Below are 24834 nucleotides of genomic sequence, written 5' to 3'. Positions count from 1 at the left end.
TTTTACTACTAAATCACTAGGAAACCAATGGCCTTTATGAAATACATATGAATGTGACTAAATGAATTCACCAAGCAGTGACCACAAACAGTACTATCTGAAAAGCAAGGTTAGCCTTTTTTGTTAGTTAATAAAAAAAATAATTGGACAGCTGTGTATGCAGTGTGCTTGTCTGAGCAAATTTACAGTCTAGTAATAAAAGTAGAAACTGAAGGTGAGCAAAGACAGAATATTTTCTAGACAATAGTGAGAAAATGCTGTTCAGTGCAATAGAAGGTATTATTAGGTGTATTAGTCAATGACCTAACCCTTTCTAATATTGCTGAGAGTACTGTGAGTGAGGAAAGTGTAACATACATGTGCTGTGTTTTTGAGAGCATGAAAAATGTATGCTGATTTTTGGAGTTTTGTGACCCGTTCTTTACCTTGAACAAGCTAGGTAGAATCAAGCAGGCTTTTTCTCTCATCTATCTGCCTGGCCTGTGTATGTGTTAGAGCAAAAATTCCCAGATCTTATGACAGTTTTGTTTGGATTGCGATACTTTGTGTTTGATGTTGTGAGATCTTAGCTTTCCAGAGTGCTGTGAAGTATTTTGTAGTGTTTGGTAGACAGTATTTTGTCAGCTTAGGTTCTGTGGGACATGGCTATTTATACAAGACATGGGGCAACAAGTACTGCTGGTGCAGTGAATTATGGTATGTATGTCTTCTTCAAGTCCCCTAAGCATTTTTGGCACACAACTTCCTTCCTGTTAAGGACTTCAGTCTCTGCTGAGATAGTTCCAGGGTTTGATTTTCCTGGCTGTTCCATTTCTTTTCCAGATGATCTTAGGAGGTCCTTGAATCTGGATTCAGGTGGGAGGCTTTACCTTGACTGCAAACAGCTGGTGGGGAATGTTTCTAACAGGGCCAACCACAAATTCCATGAGGGGAGGCTTGGACTAGAGACCTCCTGAGGTCCTTTCCAGGTTGAATTATTTTGTGATTCTGCGTAAAGGTATAAATACATTTTTGGGAGGACCAGCCACTAGAGGGAGACAAGATCATAAAAAATAAGCAAATTTGATGTACAGATGTAAAGCGGAAGTGCTTATGCTATACTGCTTTGTAGGTCTATACAATTATAACACACTCTCCTCACCCCTGTGTGTTTAAATAAAAATGGAAATAGGCACTTGGTAATCTGCAGGACAGTGCTTTTAAACACACACAACTGTCCCCAGGGCAATTTATAACGCGTGGATGATGTGGTGGTTCCTTAAAGCAACCTCTACCTCCTTAAATCCCCAGGAATATTTTCTTTATCAGTCACTTAGCTACATTTGATTTTGGTATTTTACATTCTCATTTGTTTGAGTTTTGGGGGTCGATTTGCAGCTAGATTCCTTTTTTACTTGCCCCCTTTATATTGGGTAATGTTGCCTGCTATTTGGGGAACATATTTTGATTCATAAATCAGAAAAGCATCTTTATTCTGTCATATTTTTATTATAATTCTCTAATTAAATGTAATTTGCTGTGTTTATTCTTGAATTATTTTAAACTTTCCAAATCTGCAGCTTAGAGAGACATGTTGAACAGCAAGCCACAATATTTAACAACTAAGAGATAAAGATATAAATATAATTGAAATTCCTCTATACAGATTAAAATCTGGTCTTTAATGGTACATCACTAGTACTGTAATGCAAATAGATGGCCAGATTGAATTCTCAATGCATAAAGGCTACTACAGAACTTTAAGAAAATGTTTGCTGTCTTCTAGAATGTATGTTAAAAAAACAGTAATGGAAGAGCAGCATATATTACCTGTAAGCACTTATGCCCCTGAATTCTGTGGAAGTGTTTGTCATGGTAATAACGCATTAATATAGTTAAACATGTTGCCCTTGCTTTCACTGATTATCATGGGACTAGATAGTCAAGTTCTTGATTAAATTGTATTTTTGTTAAACTTCTAATGAAATGAAATAAGATTTTTTCCTTCCACCAGCAACTGTGAAAATTAGCTTCAGTAGAACCATTTACTGTCTGTATTTCTCTTTCATTATTTGGAAATTATCGTTTCATACTGTAGTTGTGGTGAGATAGAACAGGTGAATTTTAAAGATTTTCCATGAAACGTTTTTATTCTGTACTGGCAAAATGATGCTATTCGTAACATTATTGTACGTTGAATGGCAATACTTACAAGGTATAACTGAGCATAAAGAAAGTATTTTTTATGGTACGTTTCCAAATGTTTTTTGTATTCTACAAAGTTAGCTCTTGAAATGGATTTAATAGGAGTCATTTTAAAAGTGATATAATTGTCAGAAGAAACATAAAAATCCATTTTCATGTACAAGCTCATCTTGCTGCCTAAACTTACAATTCAATTTGTATTTAAAGAAAAGGTTTAATGTAAGCTTGAAGAAAAAACAGTAATGTGCAATTTTTATGAGGGCTTCAAGACAGTAAGTAGTCTAAGTGCATCCTAGGCACGGAGGCTTGAAGTGATCTTTAATTTGAATTTCAACCCAAAAGGCTTAAGAAAAGGACTCTCAGAGATCACTATTCCCTATTTCTTTTGTGTGGTTTGGTTTGCATTTTGTTGAGTGGTTTTAGTTTTTTTAGTATAGTCCTTTATGGCATTTCTCTGAACAGCCAGGTCTATGAAATCCAAGTATTTGTGCAAAAGTGTGAAATGACTCAACCAAGATGCCACAGCTCCACTATGGCAAAGAAGCTGAACAGCCTTTGCAACAGTGATACACTGAACACCAAGTTAAAAATGCCCATAGTCTGAGGTCAAGTTAGTTTCCAGAAATCAGCTTTATAACAGTGCATCAATCATCAGGAGTTCTACTCCTTTGATACAGCTTCATTAATGTTCTATTTTTTTGTTATTTTTGCATATAAAATGAAGCCTGGAGTTTACCGTGTACATTGTTCAAATGGGACATATTCATTGTTGAAGGTGATATTCATGTGAAGAGAGATGGCTGCTGAGATTGATCAGTTGGTGTGATCTTGCCTGAAAAGTTACTTTATATTTTAATAAACAATATGCAGAAGAGGTGTTTTGAGTGAGTGTTTTATAGTGAAAATTCAAACGACTAGGCATTAGAATTAAAAGCATGACTTGAAGCCATAAATGCATGGGTTGCTGTTGTTGCTTGCATCTGAGTGAAGCTGAATTAATACTGCTTTCTTGTTGGTTGTAGCTGGAAAAAGATTTTGTTTTCCTTTGGCCATGGTAATTTGCTAATAAGAAGCAGTGAGGAGTTGGACTCAAATCCTGAGGACTTACATTTTAGATAGCCATTATTCTTCCCCATTTGATTCCATATGAATGGTTGAAGCTGAGGCTGAAAACTGGGAACTTTTTGCAAAACCTCTGTCTGGCCATGGAGTTCAGCTGAATGAAAATAAGCTTCCTTTGCCATTAAAATTGAGTTATTTTTGACATTAAATGTATCACAGTATATGTATTAAGTCTATGCAAAACTCTTGCAATCATGTGTTATTTTTATTAAAAGTTCTGCATTATAGATGGGAATTCGTCCTTTGTGTCCTATGCTTGCTACCATTCTTCTCTTTTGTGGAGTACTTGAGAATTTGGAAAGATTTGGATGAATACTGCTGGCATATTATTGACTGCATGGTTTGATTTCTTCAATTTGCTTGTATACCTATTGAGCAAAGCATTGGGAAGGAAATGGGTAATGGATTGTGGAAGTGAGAGGACTGAGAAAGAATGCTCGCAGGGGTTGCATTTGGTTGTATTCCAAGCAGTATGGTGCTTAGGGACATGGTTTAGTGGTGGACTTGGCAAGTGTTAGGTTTACAGTTGGACTCAGTGATCTTAAACGTCTTTCCCAAGCTAAATGATTCTATGATTCTGGGTAGTGATTACTGGAAAGATACTGTTAACTTTTAATTTTATATAAACATATATATAATAAATTTATATGTTTTGTGTGTGTATGTGCATATATAACATGCACATGATTTAATTGTATTCAGAAGTTAAAAAAATTGGACTAAGAACAGTAATATAGGGCAGGTGGTGCATAATGTACTATTGAATTCAACTAGTTAACTTGGGTGGTATTTAAATTTAAAGGTAGAATATTCACTGGTAAAGAGATGCTCTCCCACCCCCAAAATTAATGATGCTTTCTAGTGTCAATTAACGGAGTTTGTATTTCCAAAATTAGCCATGTTCACACCCTTCCCACATATACCCACCCTCCCCCAGTGGTAGATGCTTCATCAATTCCCTGTACTTTTTGGCAGGGGAGTAATCTTCAGCATCACTTGGTACTGTTTTCTTTCAGTGTCAATTAGAATTTTGTTTTGCCTGCCACACCTGGAGGCCTGAGCACTATAAGGAATAAACCCAAACCAAACCCTTACTTTTTTACCCTTTTACTTTTAAGCATATATTTTACTTTAAGACAATGTTTGTCTGACCTTTTAAACCCAAGGTTCTTACTGGCTTATCAGTAAAGTTAAGGATACTAAAGAGAAAGTGTCTTTGGGGTGTAATTATGTAGATTTAAGAGAATGGTGTAGTTTTAATTATACCCTGTAGCTAATGTAGATGCATATTAAACTCAGTCATACTTCCGTGTATTTCCCTCTGACACTTTGTTTTCTCAGGCTGCAAATTACTAATCAGCATCTCAGTGTACCTTAGTTATCTAAGTTTACTGAATAGTGACAAGAATCCGTTTCGCTATTTGTCATTTTCTATTTTAACTTTTTTTTTTTTTAATATGACAGCATTTTTGTTGCTGAAACAGTGGAGGTTTTTTAAAAATGATATTTTTTGTCTAATAAATTTTAAATTTTAAAGCAATATTTCTCATATGAAATGGAATTGGTATAAAACCATTGTTTTTCATCATATTTTTGTTTTGTGGGTGTTATTAAAATAGATACCAACTGATGATGATGTACTAGAAAACATAAAATAATTTAGGCTGTGGTATAATTGGAGGTTATTGTGTAGGCACATAAATACTCTAGGAATCACAGTAATCGCAATGGTATAAGTGTGTGTTCTTTCACTCCAAACATAATTGCTTTTTCAGTTGCTACCAGATTTCTCAATTATGTTCTACAAAAACTGGAATTCTCCAATCTTTGTTGTGAAGCCAAACCTGTGGAGACGTTTTCCTATGATTATTCACTTTGAAGTACTTCAGTTTATTCAGCCTTTTTTTTAACCTCTGTCTGCTCTTCCTTTTGATTCTCAGTTTTCATCATCTGATTTATAGGGAAAATTTTGGATGGTCTTTCAGCACGTGGCATGTCTTAGGGACATAATCTCTTTTCCAGGATATTAATTGCACTGCTGGCATAATTATGGTGAAGTTTTTTTTACTATACTAGCTACAAGAAGAGAAAGAAACAGAATCAGTTTCCATGGTTGTTACGTATTAAGCCCTGAAATGTGTACTATGTAATCTGGTTTATGAGCATGTTACTAGTAAGGTTCTTCCACTGACAAGAATGAAGGCAATAAATATCTTTCCTGTATTAAAACTAATTTAGGTCAGAATTGGCTCTCTTATGACTTGTTTTATTCCCAGCAACACACTTTTGCTTTCCATACTGTGGTATCTTTTTAAAATTGTATGTATAAAAAAGGATGGTAAAGCTACACCTTAAATTTTCTAAGATTTCTTTCGTAGTCTTGAACCACTTCTCAGACTTGCACTTTAATATTGCTGTAGAAAGACTGTGTACTTGTCAGCAGTTTCCTGTTTTATTAGCCATCACAGCAACAGCAAGTAATTCCATGGCATTTTAAGAAAAGTAGTAGATGGTTATACTTATCCAGTTGCCAAATTTCTAAGTTCAGCAAATGTGAAGTATCTGAGTGTCACCAAGTACGGTCTTTAGTGGGCTTTGTCTAATACCTTCTTAACTATACAGCTGTCTGTATCCATCTGCTGAAACATACCTGCTGTATGTTGCCACACACCCCACCAGTAATGTATTTCTCTTTAGCTGTTTACCCCAGGTTCTAAGTCAGGGGTTAACTGGTTCTGAAATTAATCTGTGTCTTTCTGTTACTTTCCAAGGTGAACTGAATGACATAGCAGGTCTCTTCCAGATGCTTTCCTGTGCTTTTTGAACAGAAAGGTTTTGATGGAATAGTTCATTTATCTTGATATAATAATTTGAAGGAATATTTTAAAATTATTAAATGTTAGATTTCTTGTAATCGTATGAACTGCCTTCCCAAACAAAGCCCAGAATCCTGTATATTTTACCTTCTCTGATAACATCCATGTAATTGTTGTAACATCATATAGATGTCATATTCCATCTGTGTTCAGCCAGTAAATCGTGTCTGTATTTTATATTCAGTCATCCAGAAAAGCAGCATGTTTTATCAGATGTGCACTCTGCTGATATACTGCATAGGCACGATGTAAATAAAAATATATTTTTACTTTCAGAATAGATTTAGCATTCTGCTTCTGTCTTTGAAATCTATTGAATCTCGTGAATAAATACAGGACAGCACTTTCATACGTTATTTGGACTATGCACAATTTATGTTTCAGAAATTTAATATATTGATGTAGGTTAGGTTGTGATTTTATATTGAAATGTACAATGCTATTTAGTTGTGAAACTTAATTCTGCATATGTGGTATGCTCTGAGCTTTTCCTGTTCCCTGTGCCCCTTCTTAAGTCCACTTACACAAGTTGAAAAATGAAATGTCCCTCAAACAACTAGCAAAAGCCAGGGGGCCTTATGGCAAGATCTGTTGTTTAAATTCCTTTTTTATTTTTCTAATTTATCTGCTTAATGGAGTTGGGTTTGGGGCATGAGAACTGCAGCAACACTAGTGAAACTCAGGAAATGTTTGTTGTGGTGTTTTTTTTTTAAACAAGAAAGATTTAGCTTTATTTAAGATTAATAACAGTAGTTGGGTTCTTCCATGTATTTTCTTACCAGAATTATTTCCCTGTTTTTAGAACCTTACAGCAGGCACTAAAAAATGAGGTGTATGTTCCTTCTGAGACAGTTCAGAGCAGTCTGGCACTAGAGCTTCTTTATTTTTCTGTTTGCATTTCCCCTGCAGTGAAGTCGTCTTTTAATCCATGATGAAATAACAAAAGTTAAAAAAAGGGTGTGTGGGGGGAGTTTTGTGTATTTTAAAACAAGCTTTCTTCTGTTGTTGAATTCAGAGAGACTCTTGTCATGGTTGCATTCTAGAGGTCAAATATGTCTTTATTACAGTGCACTCTGGATAAGATAGGGTATTAAAGGGTCCTTATATGTAAGCAGTTCTCCTTATTATGACAGCAAGGGCCAATATGTGTTTTTCTGTTCTTCTGTTTCCTTTGATCATTGTCTTAAAATGTGATTTTGTCTTTTATCAAACTGTGCTGTTTGGAGAACTCTAATATCTAGTTTACTGTGTGTTCAAAAGGGTTGACAAACATCAAATATCTGTATACAGTTTTGTGTTTTAATGCCTTGGGTTTTGTCATTCTTTTATAACTGCATCAAAAATATTACGTGTACATGTTTCAAGAGTAGACGTAAGGAGTACTTATCAGTCTAAGAAAACATATTAATTACTCAGCCTCCTTGTAGTTTCATTTTAAGAATTACTTTATTTCTTCCAATGATCAATTTAGCCAGAAAATTGATTTATTTTTTATCTGCACTTACACTGGAGATTTGCTTGGTATCTTGAGACATTATGTGATTGGAGACTTAATATCCTTGTATTCTGACATCAGTCCTTGCCTAAGAGATTTAACCACATCTCGATAAAAGGCAATTTTTTGCCACAATTGTATCACATTTTGATAACTGTCCCTTGGATTGGTTAAAGGGATATTCTCCAACCGAAGTCACTGTATGTCTTTGAGTGATATTGATGATTCTGCAAATCTGAAGCTTAGAGTAAAATTGAATCTCTTGGACTTTACTATATTTCATTACTCATTTAAATGACTAGGTTGAGTCAGTCGTGGCGTTCTAATCAATGAGGATTGCTGTGCTGGTGGGCTGTTATAACATGAGGGTTACAGCAATTTGCCACTCAATCTCAACGATTAGCGAAGAAGTCCTGCCTTTAGCACACCTTGCTTCTTACATGCCTTTTGTCATCTAGTGCTGAACTTGGTTTTAGATGTTATTCTGATCAGTGTGTAGATTGAGGAATAACAGTCTGTAAAGGGTTCCTAATAACACTGCTACACTGCAAGGGTGCCTGCAGGGCAATGCAGTGATAAATTAATGGAGTAATTCAATAATACCTCCTAATCAGTCAAGATGGGGAGCTTGCTGAGGGAATCTCCTTGTGCAGGCTACATGGTTTTAAAAGGGAAAAACACTTCTGTGGTTTAAGTAGTCCAAAAAGGTGTGCAAAACATTGCAGTCCCTGCTTCAAAGTTTGCATGTTTAGAGAATGCTGCACAACCAGCAATTTGGTGAGCTGCAAGGATGACCCAGGGGCTGGAGCACCTCCCGTATGAAGATAGGCTGAGAAAGTTGGGTCTGTTCAGCCTGGAGAAGAGAATGCTGCATGGAGACCTCATAACTGATTCGGAGAAAACTCCAGGAACAAACTTGCCAACAAAGTTTTCAAGTTGACAAGCAGGTATTCTTTATTGCGGCGCCGGGAGACACGGGGGATAAACCCTCCTAACGTGTGTCCCCGTATTGCTATACAAGCCACCCTTATATAGTCTCTGGGCATACATACATATTCATGAGGCTACATATGGATTACATCATTTTCCAGAGGGTTCCCCGCATGCGTACAGAATTGTCGTGGTGGTCTCTGAGGGTCGGTTACTTCTTCCAACAATCTTCATCACTTCTGGCAGCCTTTGAAGCACGCGCAGTGGATGCTCATACCAGTTTAATTGGTTCGTTAGCACCAGAGACATAATAATCCTCCTATCCTCCTACTTATCAGTTAGTTTAACTGTAGCCCATCCTGGACACCTGCAGTTCCCAGATACTCCTTATCCCTGTGTCCTGTTCTTCTAGACTGTTTTTCTTAAAACTAGGCCAACTATAACGATTTATCTTGTGAGAATTCTCAGTATGTTCTCTAGTTGTACTCTATTTTTTTTTCTGTATGTATCATGCACCTCAGTAATTTTCCATTGCTACTGTTACAAAGCCATCAAACTTAACATTACTTAAAATTACTTACAAAAGTTTCTATATCCCATTTTGTGATTTTGTGCCCCTTTGTCTCATAACAGACTTCCAGTATCTGAAAAGGGCCTACAAGGATGCTGGGGAGGGACTCTTCATTAGGGACTGTAGTGATAGGACAAGGGGTAATGGGTTAAAACTTAAACAGGGGAAGTTCATGTTAGATATAAGGAGCAACTTCTTTACTGTGAGGGTGGTGAGGCACTGGAACAGGTTGCCCAAAGAAGTTGTGAATGCTCCGTCCCTGACGGTGTTCAAGGCCAGGTTGGACAGAACCTTGGGTGATATGGTTTAGTGTGAGGTGTCCCGCCCATAGCAGGGGCGTTGGAACTTGATGATCTTAAGGTCCTTTCCAACCCTAACCATTATATGATTCTAAGATTCTGTGATGTCTTCGGCTTTATCAGGAGATGGTTGCTCTTTGGAAACAATGCATAGATAGAGAACTTCCAACTGTTGTGGTAAACTTGCTCAGATCTTTTGATTCTGGCAGATGTCCTAAGTAGAACTGGAATATTGGATAATGAGCCAGACTTCCTTGGATTAATTCCAGTGTCCTGTCTTTGAAATTGGAAACACCGTAGCAGGTAAATTTCAACCCATGCCAGCAGCAGCCCTTTTCAAGAGCAGATCAATATGCACTGTTCCTTTGGACTCATTTCTGATGCTGTGGTTGAACATGTGTCTGTTGTTTTAATGCCAAGAGTCACGTTCAAAATGAGGCAATTCCTGCTAGTTTTGATTGCCTGGAATGTCTGAGACATTTTTTCCTCAGACCTCCTCTCATTTGTGAGTTTCTCTTCTGCTATTCCAGTGACCTGGAAGTCAAACCCTTCTAAATTTCCAGTGTGTAGTATGGCTGCTTGAATAGCTTTGTTCTCTGGTATGCTCTTTCTCCTTCCTTATCAGGAAAATTGTTATTACTAGAATGCAGAAGCCTGTTATGCTAGACCGTTAAGTGACAACAATTTGACATGATAACATATTGCACTATTTTCCGTGAAGTCGATAATATCTGGGGTGTGAGCTGGAGCAGGGAGTAGTGGCTCTCCTAAATCTCTTCCAATGCCCAGTTGGCTGCCACGTTGGCATATTGCAGTCTGATCTTCTGAATGCCTATGTTCATCCACAGCTTTAAGATGTTGTGACTGGCTAGCGAGACTAAACCCTTTCTCAGTGTGCAGTCTAAACTTTCATGTCCCAGTCCTGTGTTTCATTGCTGGTTGGTCTTATAACCAGAGTCCAGTTGGATACATTTCAGGATTCTTCACATAGTGGCAACATGTCTGACATCAGTTTTCTTTCCCATTTCTTCCCCGTATATTTATGTTTTTATTGTACATGCTACTCTAGGTTGTGGTATATGCTACAGTATTACAGAACATGAACTGTATGAGACTCTAAACATGTTCAAATAAAACTATAGAACATCATTTGAGTGCACTCATCTTCAAAGTATTGATAGAGCTTGGAAAAGCAGTAGGGATTTAGTTTTTTGACTTAAGTTTTGAGTCCATAGCCAGTCTTCATTCATCTTCTCTGGAAACCTGTAATATGTGCCACAGTAGTAAATGTATAAGTATGGATTTTGCCCAGTTCTGATACAGACTGAGGTTCTTTTCTCCTTGGTATACATGTTCTTTACATTGGGATCTTAAGCTGCCATTATGATCAATAGACATCTAGCCTATACAGTCAATAGTGTCTGGAGAATGATATATTTAATTAGCCTCTGGGTGCCTATGTTAGGGTAAACTGAATTGTTCCCCAGGCTTCTTGGATTGCATTGACCTGCATTGACAATAATGGGAGATGTCTGAATTTAGATGTCTGGAGTTGAATCTTATTTCTATAGATGCACACAGTTTGTTACTGTTCTGTTTAACTTACAGTCGTATTATTGTACCATATGCGAAATTTCTGTCTACTTTGCAATCTGTTTACACTCTTACATCTTTTTCAGTGATAATGCTTTCTGTGTTCTCCTTTGCCGTTGAATTTTTTTGAGTCTCCTATTTTCTCTCTGCAACTTCTGATGAAATGAATAGACCCATTAATTTACTGCTTACCTGAAAATGTACACTTTCAAGTTGCATCAGTTGACTTCTCTGGATATTGAAACGCGAGAAACAACAATTGAAAAACGTCAGCATAAAAATCTGAAAGGCATTGGTGTACTTGTAATTGATGGAGTACCAGAAATGCAGTGTGGGTTTTGTTCCTAACTGAATGAGATTCCTTGGTTGAAAAATTGATTATTGGAATTTTTTCTTAATATCAGACTTTCTAAATGAGTACGTTACTGAGTAAATATTAGTAAAGGATTCAGGATTGTTCTCTGATACTAGAAAGACTTTTTCTTAAGAGCTCCTTTGAACTGTAGAGAATGGTCTGCATAAATCTGTTGAAAATACCAGTAAAGTGGTTTATTGTGTGTTCATTTGTTATTTGAAGGAAAGTACCAATGTATTTTTGTAGATACTTAAGAAAAGAATGGTATCTTTGATGGTGCTGTCAAATATTGCCATTTTAATGCACCTGTTTTAATTCTCTAAAATAAGATTTGCTATTTTCTTCTATTATAAACAAAGCAACAGAACTTCTCATCACCTCTTCAGGGTTAATTACCATCTAAAATACTAATTTTCTTGTTATAATTTCCAGGTTCCTTACAATTCTTAATTATAATTCATAAACATGACTGTTTGTGTAGTTGTTTTATTTGGAATTACAGATATTTGCATCTCTCTGTTCAGCAACTCTCTGAACTGCCAGCATGAAACTTTCAATATTTTCAAAGAGATTGTGTATTAACTTGTTAGTGGAATTCTGATATGGGTGAAATCAGTCACCCACAAACTGATTTTTATCTTAAAACCACTGTTCTTTCACTCTGTCGTTTTTTTTTTCCTTTTGGGGTGTTACTCAAAGAAAATTTTGAAGTAGGTTAAGCAAATATTTAGGAAAAATAATGATTCTTGGGAGTGCCAAAACAGTGATATTCCTAGATACAGATCATGTTCATTGTTTGCTACATTTGTGATTTTTTTTGAAATAGTAAAGATACCAGAGAAAATTACTAGTATAATTAGTGGAGGACTATGTGAAATGAATTAAGCATTGTAATCCCATGAAGAAGTAGAAGATTGGTGCAGTGTAATATGGAGAGGATTTATTTTTTTCAGATGTATCTTTTTATCAAAGAAATATGCTGTATATATGATATTATTCCAAGAATGTAGGATATTATGCTAAGGAAATCAGATCTGTAAAAATAATCTTTAAACAAAGGCTGCTGCATAATACTGTAATCACAAAGGCATTTCAGTTTTCTGGAAGTAGAAAAGAATCACATATTACAGTAAAAATCACTTAGGTTTTTTTTTCTCCTTCTACTCTTACTGGCGAGCATTATAATCAAGTCAGAATTTTATGTGCTCTTAGTTTTTCTTTAAACTAGTTTTTGTAGTAGCTTTAACCTTTATGACCCCCTATCAAACATGAATTGAGACGTGTCTGACCATGTTTCAAAATGCATCTACTTCTTTTTCAGTAAAATGTACATGAAACATCAACAGAATAAAAAAAAAAAAAAAGGTATTGATAACTTATACAGAAAGAAATACTGCAGTGTCTTGAAGTAGCTAATAAAATTGTCCATAGATCACCAAGTGTGTGCCTAAAAAAACCTTGTTTTTATAAGAGATGCTTTAAGATCATAGAGTTACAGAATGATTTGGGTTGGAAGGAACCTGAAAGATTATCTAGCTCCAACCCTCCTGCCACAGGCAGGTACGCCTTCCACTAGACCAGGTTGCTCGATGTGTTGTGCTATTAATTTGATGCGCTGTCTTAAGGCAGAAGACACCCTGCTGTAGTTTATTTTATGCTTCTGCTTCAAAGTCTTAGTCCATGCAAATACATGGAGAAATAGTGTACATGAATTGTATCTTGGGCTGAGATATGTTAAGGCAATTTAGGCTACTTTAGATAACAGGATACATTGTTGTATTTTTGCATGCCTGGTCTGGTGTAGCCCAAAAACTAGCTCCTTAGCTGCGCAGCTTACACTCATGTGGATAGTATGCAAGGCGTCTGATGAAAACTTTTCTGATTTCCTCATGCTAGATGGAGTCATCTTCAGGGCAAAGCAGTTCTTGCCTCATGTGGCTTGGAAAACCTGAAATTGGAGGAGAAGAAGCTTTTTGTACTTAGTGTGAGTTGGTCTGTAATCACCGCCACACAATGTATTGGAATTCTTCAACTCAGTTTTAGCTGATGTCTCTGATATGTGCCTTTAAGGTGGAAATCGTGCTACAGGTTGAGAATTTAGGATAAATTGAAACTTCTTGTTGACAGATAGAGAAGCATTTGTGCTCCTAAATGACAGCTGTGCTTGGGAAAAGATAATCTTAAATTGAGGTGATTTTAATAGTGAGCTTAAAAAAGAAAGCTGCTTGGAAAAAGACATGCCAGCTAAGCAATGTCAACAGTATTGGTCGGAGCAACTGCCTAGGAAATGGATGAAAAAGTGAACAAATTACTTCAGAAGGTACACAAGTGTGTGCGATAAATTTATGAATGGGAAGCTGTTATCCATACAGGCTCAACAATTTTAGACAGGAAATTACCCATGACTGTTTAAAAAGAAGATGTTAAACCATTACTTCTTTGAATTTTGCAGAGTTGGAACTAATCTGGTGGTCAGCCAAGAAGCTAGACAAAATTACTGCCATCATTTTGCTTAGTTGTTAGACTTTAAATAAATAAATCTCCCAGTACTGTAAGGAATAGATGCATAATAATTTGCACAAGTATATAACAGTACTTAAACATGAAAAGTTTTGCGGAACTGTGAACCTGAGCATGCAAAGATCTGTCAGCAAATTATTTTCCACTCTAACATGCATGCTGAATGTCAGAATTGATGACAAAATTTATGGAGGACCTAGTTCTGTTTCCAGATACTAATCTGCAAATATGACAATAAAGTGATATAAGGAAAGTAACTCAGTGACAGCATACTTACTCTGCAGTGACTGGAATGCCTTGGGAATGTTGTTTGTTATTGTTCTCTTTTGAAAGTGTATTCAATTGTGTCAAATTGATAATTATAAGGTATGCATGACCCATGCTTCCCTGCTTCATCTGATAAAAGCTTTTCTTCAGAGGAGAGCGTATACCTGCCAAATGGTCCATTTGATGCAAATCCTCATTCCATATCCAAAGATATTCTGTGCATTTATATGATCAGAATTTATTGAAAAAAGCATTTACTTAAATTCCTCTCTGGAATGTAGAAATCTGGCATCAAGCTATGCTAGTTGCAAATTTATAGTTAATACATTTTTTTAATGCACTTCTATTTACACCTTACACATTAATTTATAACTTGAATGTCTTCTAGTGAAAGTTGTCTAACACAGTATGTTAAACAGATACAAGGCAAAATGACTGGCATTAGTCTGGTACTCATATGAATATACTACATAAAAACAAAATGTAAGTTCCTTGCTACAGCACACTCATCTCTACCCTGTGAACTGGCCCCCAGCCTCCTTGATTCTGGCTTTGCACTACTGGTTTAGTCCCACTAAAGAGTGCTAAAAGATTAGTTTCTTGTAGGGAGCAGTCTTAGAAAGCTTTGGTGTCACCTGTTCCAGGATACCCAGGATTGTCATTAGTACATTAAGTACCATACATTGGACCCCTCGATTCATTACAGCAAACACTGATGCACAGCAGCTCAAAACTATTCACTTGTCATCAGCAGTGCATTTCAGACTGGGCATCACATGCATTCTACAGTCATGCCTGAAGGAAAGAGAAGTCCTCAAAATACTTCGTATCTTCAGGGATCAAGCTAAAGCACAGACAGCTGACTTGCAGTCTTTTAAAACAAAATTTCACACTGCTGCTAATCCCAGGATTTGCACATTCCAACATCAATGGCAGATGTTGATAGAGATGTTGTTAAAGGGCTCTCTTTGCCTCAGCTTCTTGGCTTCGGTGTGAACCAGTTCATTGCTTTAACAAGACATATTTCTTGATCCTTTTCTCCCTCACCAAAGCCGTGGCCTGAAGCACTCAAGATTTGCTTTTCCTTTGCAGAAAAATAATTTAACTGTTTGCTCAAATATCCTTTGTTAATCAAATGAAATACGCTTTCATTCATTTTTAGTAAACAATGAGGAAAGGTTCCAGAGCTTCTGGATGGAAAAATAGCTGGCTGTGGGATGATAGACTCCATCTTTAGTTAGCAATTAAAATACGCGTGTCTTTGTATGTGATGTTTTCTGTTTTTCAGGAGTAAATACACCATTTGCAGCTCCTACAGGACATGCTGCTTGCCCTGCTAAGGGGAGAATACCTGTTCCCCTGTAATTTCCCAAGTACTTGCACACACCTACAGAGCATGATGCAGTCTTACTCTTCTTTCTGATGAAGAGTTTGTAAGCCCGACTCTGTTGCTAGCAAAAAAATGGCGTTGATTTACTATTCCTCCAAACAGGTTTTTTTTCTCCTAAGCCAAAATGTTGACTAGATAGGAATATTCCTACATGCTGGATCCTGCCTGTGGCTATGCTGGAAAATACAATGCTATGTATATATTCTTTCCAGTGTTTGTTCATAGCTTTGGATGTCTCAAAGCTTATTTGGAATGAGTATTGAATGCTACTTTTGATACATTGACTTTGATTATGACTAGCATCTTGAGAGAGAAATTACTTTTTTACCTCTTGAACCAGGTGCAGTTTAGGATTTTATTCTCAAAGGTTGTGTATATTTTTATACATGTACGTTATGTATTTGCATGTTAAGTTATAGATTTTCAATTACTTACATTTTTCAGAAACATTAAAGTGTTTTATAGGAAGAAAAATACACTAATTTTTCTATTTTATTTTAGGCGTGTTCTAGCAGGTCAAAGTATTTCATAGGTACATGAATACACTGAATTACTATTTGGGAGGCCACAGGCCAAACAGGGAACCACTTTTATATGTGAAAATGAGAGAATCCTTGAAGTAGTAGTGCTACCAGTTGTATGCCTGAATGACTTTTCCTAGCATATTATATTGTCTTATAAAATAACCAGAGTACAGAATTATTTTAAAGCAGTTTTGGAGAAGAAAACAAATTCTTCTGGGAGTTGTTTATATTCAGACACAGAACTTTGCATAAGTTTAATCCTAAAATTTTGAATTGAGGAAGAGCACAGGTTTTCTTTCATGTACTGTCGTAGCTTTTTTGAGGAGAAGAGAGGATGTGTAATTCTAAATATGATGTTTCATTATCTTATCCCATTTGGGGTTTTGTTTTGTTTTTAGGACTAGCAATATAGTATTTGAACAAATGTTTCTTGATGTCTTAAAGTAACTAATGCAACTTAATGGAATCAATATGTTAGATTACCTGATTCTACTACAGAATTTCTGTCACCTATTGCCACTTACAAAAGAACATGAACTTGTATCATTGCACGTTCTCCACAGGACTTACCTAAATAATGCATTGATAGCACTGTACTCAGCTGCCAAGATAAATATCTGTTTACATCTCTATTACTTTAGAGGATTTCATTTTATTGGAGAAGCTGATAATCTATCAGTAGACAAAAAAGGTTTGCTGAAGTATTTCTCTTTTGTACAAGTGAAGTATACTCCATTTTAGAATATAAGGAATTGAACTTCAGTGTTGAAACAAAGTACAGATGAATGTTGTGGTTTAAAACCAGTCAGGCAGCTCGTTCACTCACTCCCCCCCTTCTTTCCCTCCCCCTACTCCCGGAGGGACGGAGAGGAAAACCGAAAGAATGCAACTCCCTTGGATTGAGATAAGAACAGTTTAGTAACTAAGGTATAACACAAATCACTACTGCTACCACCAATAATAATAATGATAAAGGAAATAACAAGGGAAGAGAATACAATACCTCAGCACCAGCTGCCTGATAACTTGCCCCCCAGCCGATGAAGCACCAACTGATACCTTGTCCAACCCTGCAGTCCCTAGCCCTTCCGGGTAACTCCCAGTTACATCCTGGGCATGACGTGCTGTGGTATGGAATACCTCTTTGGTCAGTTTGGGTCAGGTGTCCTGCCTCTGCTTCCTCCCGGCTTCCGTCCTCCCTGGCAGAGCATGAGGCTCACAAAGTCCTTGGTCAGACTAAAACATCATTGTTACCAGCTCTGTTCCCAGACCGAAAGTCAAAACACAGCACTGCACCAGCTACTATGGAGAAAAATGACTGCTACTGCTAAACCGAGGACAATGAAGCATTATGCTTTGGGAGAATAAGAATATGAACCTGAGTAAAGAAATCTATATTTCTGGTGTTTGCCCTGATAAAGCAATCAATTTATGAAAGATTTTAAATTGGTGTGTTTTCTCCACTTACTAACATCATGGGGTTCAAAACTGTGATCTTGAAATTATCTTATCTTTGAAGTGATTACTGCATCAGCTGAAAAGACTTTAGATCACTTCTCATGATCACTTCTCACAATGTATGTGTAAAACACATGTATGTGCATACCATGTAGTGCAAAAATCAAAGCTAGCAGCAACTAACTAGGTTTTGATTTTTCTCAATTTGAATGTGATTGTAAGATTTATTTTGTTATCCAGTATTTCTGTTTGCAGAGCAGATAGAATCACTGGCACAACATGCAAGAATTCTTTTGCTTTTATTTAGTTTGACAAAGGATACGCTTATAGCATTCGCCACAACTATGGAAAAGAAGGGAAGAGAACTGATTATACCCCATATAGCTGCATGAAGATTATCATGTCCAATCCACCAAGTCAAGGGGATTATCATGGTGAGTTCGTTGGGGAGAGAGGGGGAGCTTAAAACCAGCATAAAGCCTTGGTTAGAGAGTTACTTGTTTCTGTATTCTCTTAAATTACATGTTTAACTTCAGGACCGTAGCAGTCTTGCACTGTTCGCTTTAGATCACACTGGATAGCTTTTTCTGTTTTTCTAGACATTGAGTCATGCAGTGCAAGGGACTTCAAGTGTACAGATGCTTTAAAAAGTGACCAGTTAGAGGTGTCTTGAGATTAATTAAATTGTGCAGAAATTCTGAAGTTTGCTAGGGTACTTTAAAACATTATTCCTCTGTGTGACTAAACATGGAAGACCCACAATGGTTTCACTGTTGTTTCTAGTACTAAGTTATTCATTTAGTTGTATCTCAAAACTAGTTCTGGGACAAAACTCCCCTCACTCTTAAATGGTGGTGGAACTTTCTAAGGTGTTTTTGAAGGAATATTTTTACAAAGGACTATGCTTTAAAGACCAGTTGACTCTTATTGCTTGTCTTTTCCTGGATTTTTTTTTCCCAGCTATTATATGTACCAGTGCTATCATTGTCAGTACAAAGCTAACTAAAATTCTTTTCCTGTCAGTGAATGAGAATTGTGGCATGTTATGTTGGGATATTTTATGTAACTCTTGAGCCTGTGGTGCCTTGATAACCGTGCAGTGGAGTAATTATTAGAAGAAGTAAGCAATTGTACACATGGGCAATTAACTTTCTTTATTAATAAGCTGTTAGACAATTAGGAACAGCTTAGCTGGTCTCTTGAGTGCCTTACTGCACTAACTCCTGGGTAAACAGCCTTGTTTATGAGATTACATGTTTTTTACTGTCAGGGTGCCCATTCCGCCACAGTGATCCTGAGCTATTGAAGCAGAAGCTGCAGTCGTACAAGATTGCTCCCAGTGGAATAACTCAGGTAAGGCACATTTTGGTTGGCACTAATATTAGTAATGCATTGCCTTTCAGTTCTTACTTTCCGTTTGGTTAGGAGTGCTATCTGCAGTTTGTCAGTGTGTATTGTGAAGTATCTCTTCTTATAAAAGGTTTAAACCAGAATCGTGGCTTTCTGGCTCTAGTGCTCCCACTGATGTGTTGATTATTGTCATAATCTTTTATTGTTTAATATTATGAGTTGGTTTATTACTGTAGTGGATACAGTTCAGAATTTTGTTTCACTTTGTTTTACTGCACTATGATAAAAAAAAGTTTAAAGGAATCTGTCAATATTTTAGAGAATTTATTTTTATTCTTGCAGTGACTTGTGCAAGGCTCTACTCTGTATTCAGTACACATAAGCAATTGTTTTCTGTCATAAACTAAAAAAGCATACATTCTTAATCATCCACTGCGCTAACTTCCCTTAACCACCAAAAGCATAGTGAAATTAAGCGGAGATTTTAGTAGTTTTTTAAAAGCATGAAATTGAAACCCAAATCTTATACAGCAAGGACAGTGCGGGAATTGGAACTTTTCAGCATGTATACTGAAGGACTGTGATTCCATTGCTACCTTTAGCAAGAGGTTAAGTCTATAAAAGGATGCCATCGTCTTAACTGGAGGAAGACACATGGGTTCAAGTTAAGCTGAGACAGTTAAGCAAAAAGTTGTGTATATTAAATGGTCCATAGGTAAAACCTGCTTCAAGTTTTAATCTTTAGTTTGTGTGGAGTGTCACCATTGCTTATCAGGCATCCATGAAGTGTTAAGCTAGAACTAGATAGAGAAGAGTGTGGAAGTTCCACTTAGTCTCTCTTGGAAGGAATAATTAAGATACAAATTAAAAGAGAATAGTTTTAAAGAGTTCCACTCATAGTCATTCTTGACAAATTTGGGAGTACACAGACTTTTTCCTAGGAATGGTTTTTCTTTTGGTTTTATCTTCTCCTTCTTCATATAAATAAGCATTTGACAGTCTTCCATGTATCTGACAGGCACTAGAGATACTTTGGCTTTTCTCAGTTTTATATGCATCAAAAATTGATGCTGCTGTAAGATTTTTATCCTGCTAATCATTGGAAAGATTGGTGAGGATTTACTGGTTTAGCTGACTTGCTGTGTGTGGATAGGATTTAGTAAAGGTTATTTCTTCAGTGAATTTGTGCAGGAGGGCAGTATCTTTATGTTTAACACAGTTCCTTACTTGATATAAATTGGGTTTCAGTTTGTGTGTGTGTATGTGCTTGGGCTTTTTTCCCTTGTAAGGTTGAATTGGGATTCACTAGGAGTCTTACATTTTCTTACCAAAAGTGACTAACAAAACCTGTCTCCATCAGTGTCACCTTTGCCCTGAAATGGACTCTGTCCTGTGTATAAACTTTGTGGTGTCAGTTTTAGTGCAGTTGGGGTACAGGGCTCTGCAATGGCCACACCTGGTGTTAAACCAAAGGTAACCCAAAACAAAATACCCTCCACCTAAACCTTTATAGTAAAAAAATTTGGCTGTGGCTGGGTTTTCAGAAATTGATCTTTACCCTGGTTTTGGCTGAGTTAGAGTTAATTTTCTTCCCAGTGACTGGTGCAGTGCTGTGTTTTGTCTTTAGTCGGAGAACAATGCTAGTAACACACTGATGTTTTTTTTATAGCTGCTCAGCAGCGCTTACCCTGATCAAGGCCTTTTCAGTCTCATGCTCTGCCAGTGAGGAGGGACACAAGAACGCAGAAAAGAGCAGAGACAGGACACCTGAACCAAAGTAGCCAAAGGGGTATTCCATACCACAGCATGTCATGCCCAGTATATAAACTGGGGGGAGTTACCCAGAGGGGACTGCTCAGGTCAGGCTGGGCATTGGTCACTGGGTGTTGAGCAACTGTATTGTGCACTGCTTTTGGGTTCTTTGTTTTTATATACACCCATCACCTGCAAACCCTGGAGATTTTGTTATGTGGACAAGTCAAATGCTCACATTAAGGGAAGATGTGGGTTGATGTGCGTCATTATTTTCTTGTTCCTTGTTTGATACATGGCCAATTTTGGGCTGATGTTAACCTGTTACTGAAAGAGTTTTGTTCAGATGAACAGGATAGGATAATTGGAAAGAATGTGGTATTAACCTACAGGCAGGGGGAAGCTGGACTGTCTGGCCTTAGGCTGATCCTGGTTGGGATTGTAATTATCAAACAGAGCTAATTGCCAGTGCTTGGAGATCTGATAAACATGGTTAGACCTTGCCATAAGAGTAGATTGAAATAATGCAGACAAAGGCCAGAGGGATACCACAGCGACTCCTAGGGAAGATTGCAGCTGATGTTGTTGACTGTTGTGAATTAAATGTAGGCAGCTTCCTTTAACTGAGTTCTTTTAACTGAGTAGTTTTGCTTAGCATGAGTAGTGCTTAGCACTGACAGCTGAAGTTGCTGGAGCCTTATGCTTTACTCCTGCCTAGAGATAGAGAAAAAAACAGATGGACAAGAAGACAAAAATTCACCATTGACCCAAGAGGTGCATGCAAGGTACATGAACAGCAACAGCATGTGATGGTCAGGTGCATAGAACGTAAGGGTGTAAAATCCCAGGAATTTCATTGTTCTGGGTCTCTCCCTGAAGGCATCCGACTCCAGCTGTTCCTATTCCTGTGCCACTCAGTTATTGTTTTTCTAAGAATCAGAGGGCTGAGGCTCTGCTGTGGGAAACCTAGGGTGGAGAATTTTCTTTAATGTTAGACTTCAATTCCAGGAGCAGTTAATGGGCTCTGCTGGTGTGGAAGGCAGTCCTACTCCATTCATCCCTGCCTGTTGAGTTTCCATTCCTTTCTTTGTGCTGGCCATATAACTACATGGTAAAACAGAGTAAAAAAATTATCCAACTACAGGTTTACCTGGGGAAGGTGAGGAGGAATGAGGCTCATTTTGAGTTTGCAGGAATGGGTGGATAGAATTAGGGGCTGTGTCTTCACAGTTCAGCAGCTTCAATTTATGGTGTATTATACTACTCATGAATTTTTTATTTAGAAGAGAAAGAAGTCAAAAAGCAGCACACAAAAAAAATTCAAAGGGATTAACATGCAGTTCAGGATGACAAAACAGGACAACAGAGAACACATATGTGAAATGAAAAACTGTCAGCTCACTGCTCTCCCAAACTGTTACGCTGCATACTTACAATGTGCATGAAGCAATATTTTTTTATTTTTATTTTGTAGCTGGTTTTTAGTTTTAAATTATTTCAGATGTTTGCTTTCATCCTTGATAACAGTCTGGACTTTGACTTAACGTTGCAGCAGAGGAATGCAGGTTATTTATCATATCTAAACCCAGGCATGATTGTCTTAAAATAAGTGGATTTGTCAGTTAAATAAAAATGTGTCACTGAAAAACAGCCCAAAATTTTCTAATCATAGACTGTAGAGCATTTTTTTAGAACTATGTGAAAACAGAGAAGTGGAATACTTGGGTGCATTAACCCTTCTTGATTTGATTCTCACAACATTGACTTTTAGCAGATGACTATAAAACTTTGCAAAATAGCCCACAAGCAGGCAAACCAACCAACTAGCATTAGAGCTGTCTCCTTTTAAAGTGATTTACTCAGTTTACGTTAAGGTCTGTCTTCATTTAATAAGCTGCCCACAGGTTATCTCTGCAAACATGGGAACATATCAACATATTCAGACATTCACTTATCTTTTGTTAAGTATCTAATGAGATCCTTACTGACATACATGAAATAAGAGGTACAGGCTAGAAAACCTATACTTTAAAAGTGGAGGGAAAAATACAGGTATTTTTAAGAGATACTAATGAATACCTTCTTCTGGATCATGACTGCCTCTTTCTTTTATTTCTGTAAAGTGTGCTAGAATACAGTTCAGTTTTTGACAGTTGTGATGCAAATTGCAGGGGAGAAATTGATCTGATGTAGTGCCCTAAGCACTACCATGTGCAGTGCTGAACACTGTGCGATCAAGTGCTCTTCACTACAAATGACAAGTCAAAGAGTGTAAAGGAAAAAGGAGTTCTGGCAAAGCAGTAACAGTGATTATCCAGCCTGGAAGTCAGTCCCTTAAGGAAAACAGCTTAAATCTGAGGAAATTGTACTATACATGTGTACCTTAGAAACACAAAATCTTCAAAATCAGTTTAAAATGTAAAGGTAGCATCTGAAAGCAGCAGAAAGGACAGATGGCTATACTGACCAGGAAGCAAAGGGCACTGGGGAGTCCTGGGGTAGGATTAGTGCTGAGATGGTCACAGTGGCCTGAAATAAAAGCAACTGGAATGTGTTCATGTGTTCTGTCAATTGCACCCAATTGTATCTTCAATCACCTTTGAAATAAAAAAAAAGCAATAAATAAGTCACACTTAACTGAATCTATAGTAGAAAGATTTAAATTTGGAAAATATAAGTTAATTCTGCAGTTTTCAAATGAAAGAGACTAACTTGGAGTAAAACTAGATGATCTTAAGGTCCTTTCCAACCCGAACTATTCTAGGATTCTAAAATAACAGTGGATAATTACAGAGCCAAACTCCTGCTATGCAATATCTCAGCTTTGAATACTGAGGATCTCTAAAGCAGGTGGCTGCATACAGCTGCCAAACATCATCTTAACCTCATCAGTAGTCAGTAAAGCAGCATCAGGAAAACAAGTTGCAGATGGCAGCAAAAGATAAAGGCACATAGGAACTAACAAAAACAGTCCTTTGGTATGTAACTTTACTTGCAAAATAAAGCAATGCAATGTAAATGTCTTAATATATGTAGAGGGAAAGGATTGCTGCAGTGAATTAAGGTAGTTCTTAGTGGAGGTTTCTTCATATCACTAGTAAAAAACAGCTGCAAGCTTGCTTTCATTATGTGCAGAAATGTAGTAGGAAATACAAGATTTATTATGAAGGATGATTCCATTTCATTTAAATAGAGGATTGTTAGTGTCTCTCACACAGGACTCCTTTCTAGCTGGTCTCCAATCTATTGCAATTTTTTAACCTTTGTTTCTTTTCTTAGAAACTTGTTCCCTGTTAAAACCAGTTAATCTACTGAACCTGTTCTTCTTTGGATATGTTTAATGTGCCCCTTACTCCTCAACCCTATCATAAATGCAGAAGGTGAACCTGATCCCTGTGATGTCGCTGGTTAAACCTACGTATGTGCTAAATACCAGGCTTACCATTTAGCTGCCTTCTGCCTGCCTCTCAGAATGAGTAGGAGCTGAATTATAACTGCTTTTTTTTCTGAATGAGCCAGAAATGTTGGTCTGGCTTTTCTAGCCAAGCACCACTTTTAATCAACATGTAGGAATTGTATAGCTTTGTCATCTGTACTTGCAAAATTTGGCTGAAATTGGCCATCAGGCAGTGGGGGAGGTCATGTGGTGGAGAGGGTAATGGGGCAGGTGTAAAGTGATGACTACCAGTGCAATCATGTATGTTAATAAATTTAACATACTGGATGCAAGTCCGTGGTCTGTCCTGGTGGGCATCTGTTCTATGGAGCACTCTATCAACATTGGGAAAAGAAGTGACATGAAGACCTATTTACTGAACTTCACTGGAGAATGCTGGTAGAGGTTCCTCCAAGATACATATCTTCACAGTAGTAGAGTAGAAAAATCTGTGTGGTGACCTAATAGCAGCCTCTGAGAGGTCTGAAGAGGAGTCTCAGGGATGTGGGAAGTAGTTTCTTGGTGGAAGGGCAGTGTAGCTGTGCAACAAAGACTGAGCTGCTACAAAACAACATGGTTGCTTTTTCAGAATTTTAAGTCCCTCAATGCCAACTCTGATACTGTGACCATTATAGCTTTTGTATGTCAGCAGCATTGATTCAGTGAAGTCCCTTTCTCCACCTTAAAGGTGGGTCAAATACTATTTAGCAGA

At 37.2% G+C, this 24834-nt stretch overlaps 1 protein-coding gene across 4 annotated transcripts in view; it reads left to right on the top strand.

Moving 5' to 3' along the window:
• Nucleotides 1-24834, top strand: part of PRIM2 (DNA primase subunit 2) — a 105531-nt gene that overhangs the window by 74106 nt on the left and 6591 nt on the right. For 3 of the 4 annotated variants that reach the window (XM_061347852.1, XM_061347853.1, XM_061347851.1), the window contains 2 exons: nt 17892-18018; nt 18855-18937. In XM_061347852.1, coding sequence (XP_061203836.1) covers nt 17892-18018; nt 18855-18937 — 210 coding nt within the window. Of the gene's footprint in view, nt 1-822; nt 2190-17891; nt 18019-18854; nt 18938-24834 lie in introns of those variants that run through there. The other variant, XM_061347854.1, reaches the window with a different exon arrangement.

The sequence above is a fragment of the Neopsephotus bourkii genome, unplaced genomic scaffold (genome assembly GCF_033783945.1).
Source record: "Neopsephotus bourkii isolate Nb327-2 ecotype Australia unplaced genomic scaffold, CSIRO-AGI_Nbou_v1 NB_330, whole genome shotgun sequence".
In the NCBI taxonomy this organism is placed as follows: domain Eukaryota; kingdom Metazoa; phylum Chordata; class Aves; order Psittaciformes; family Psittacidae; genus Neopsephotus; species Neopsephotus bourkii.
The sequence above is the reverse complement of the archived record's forward strand: the minus strand, read 5'-3'. Positions and strand labels throughout refer to the sequence as shown.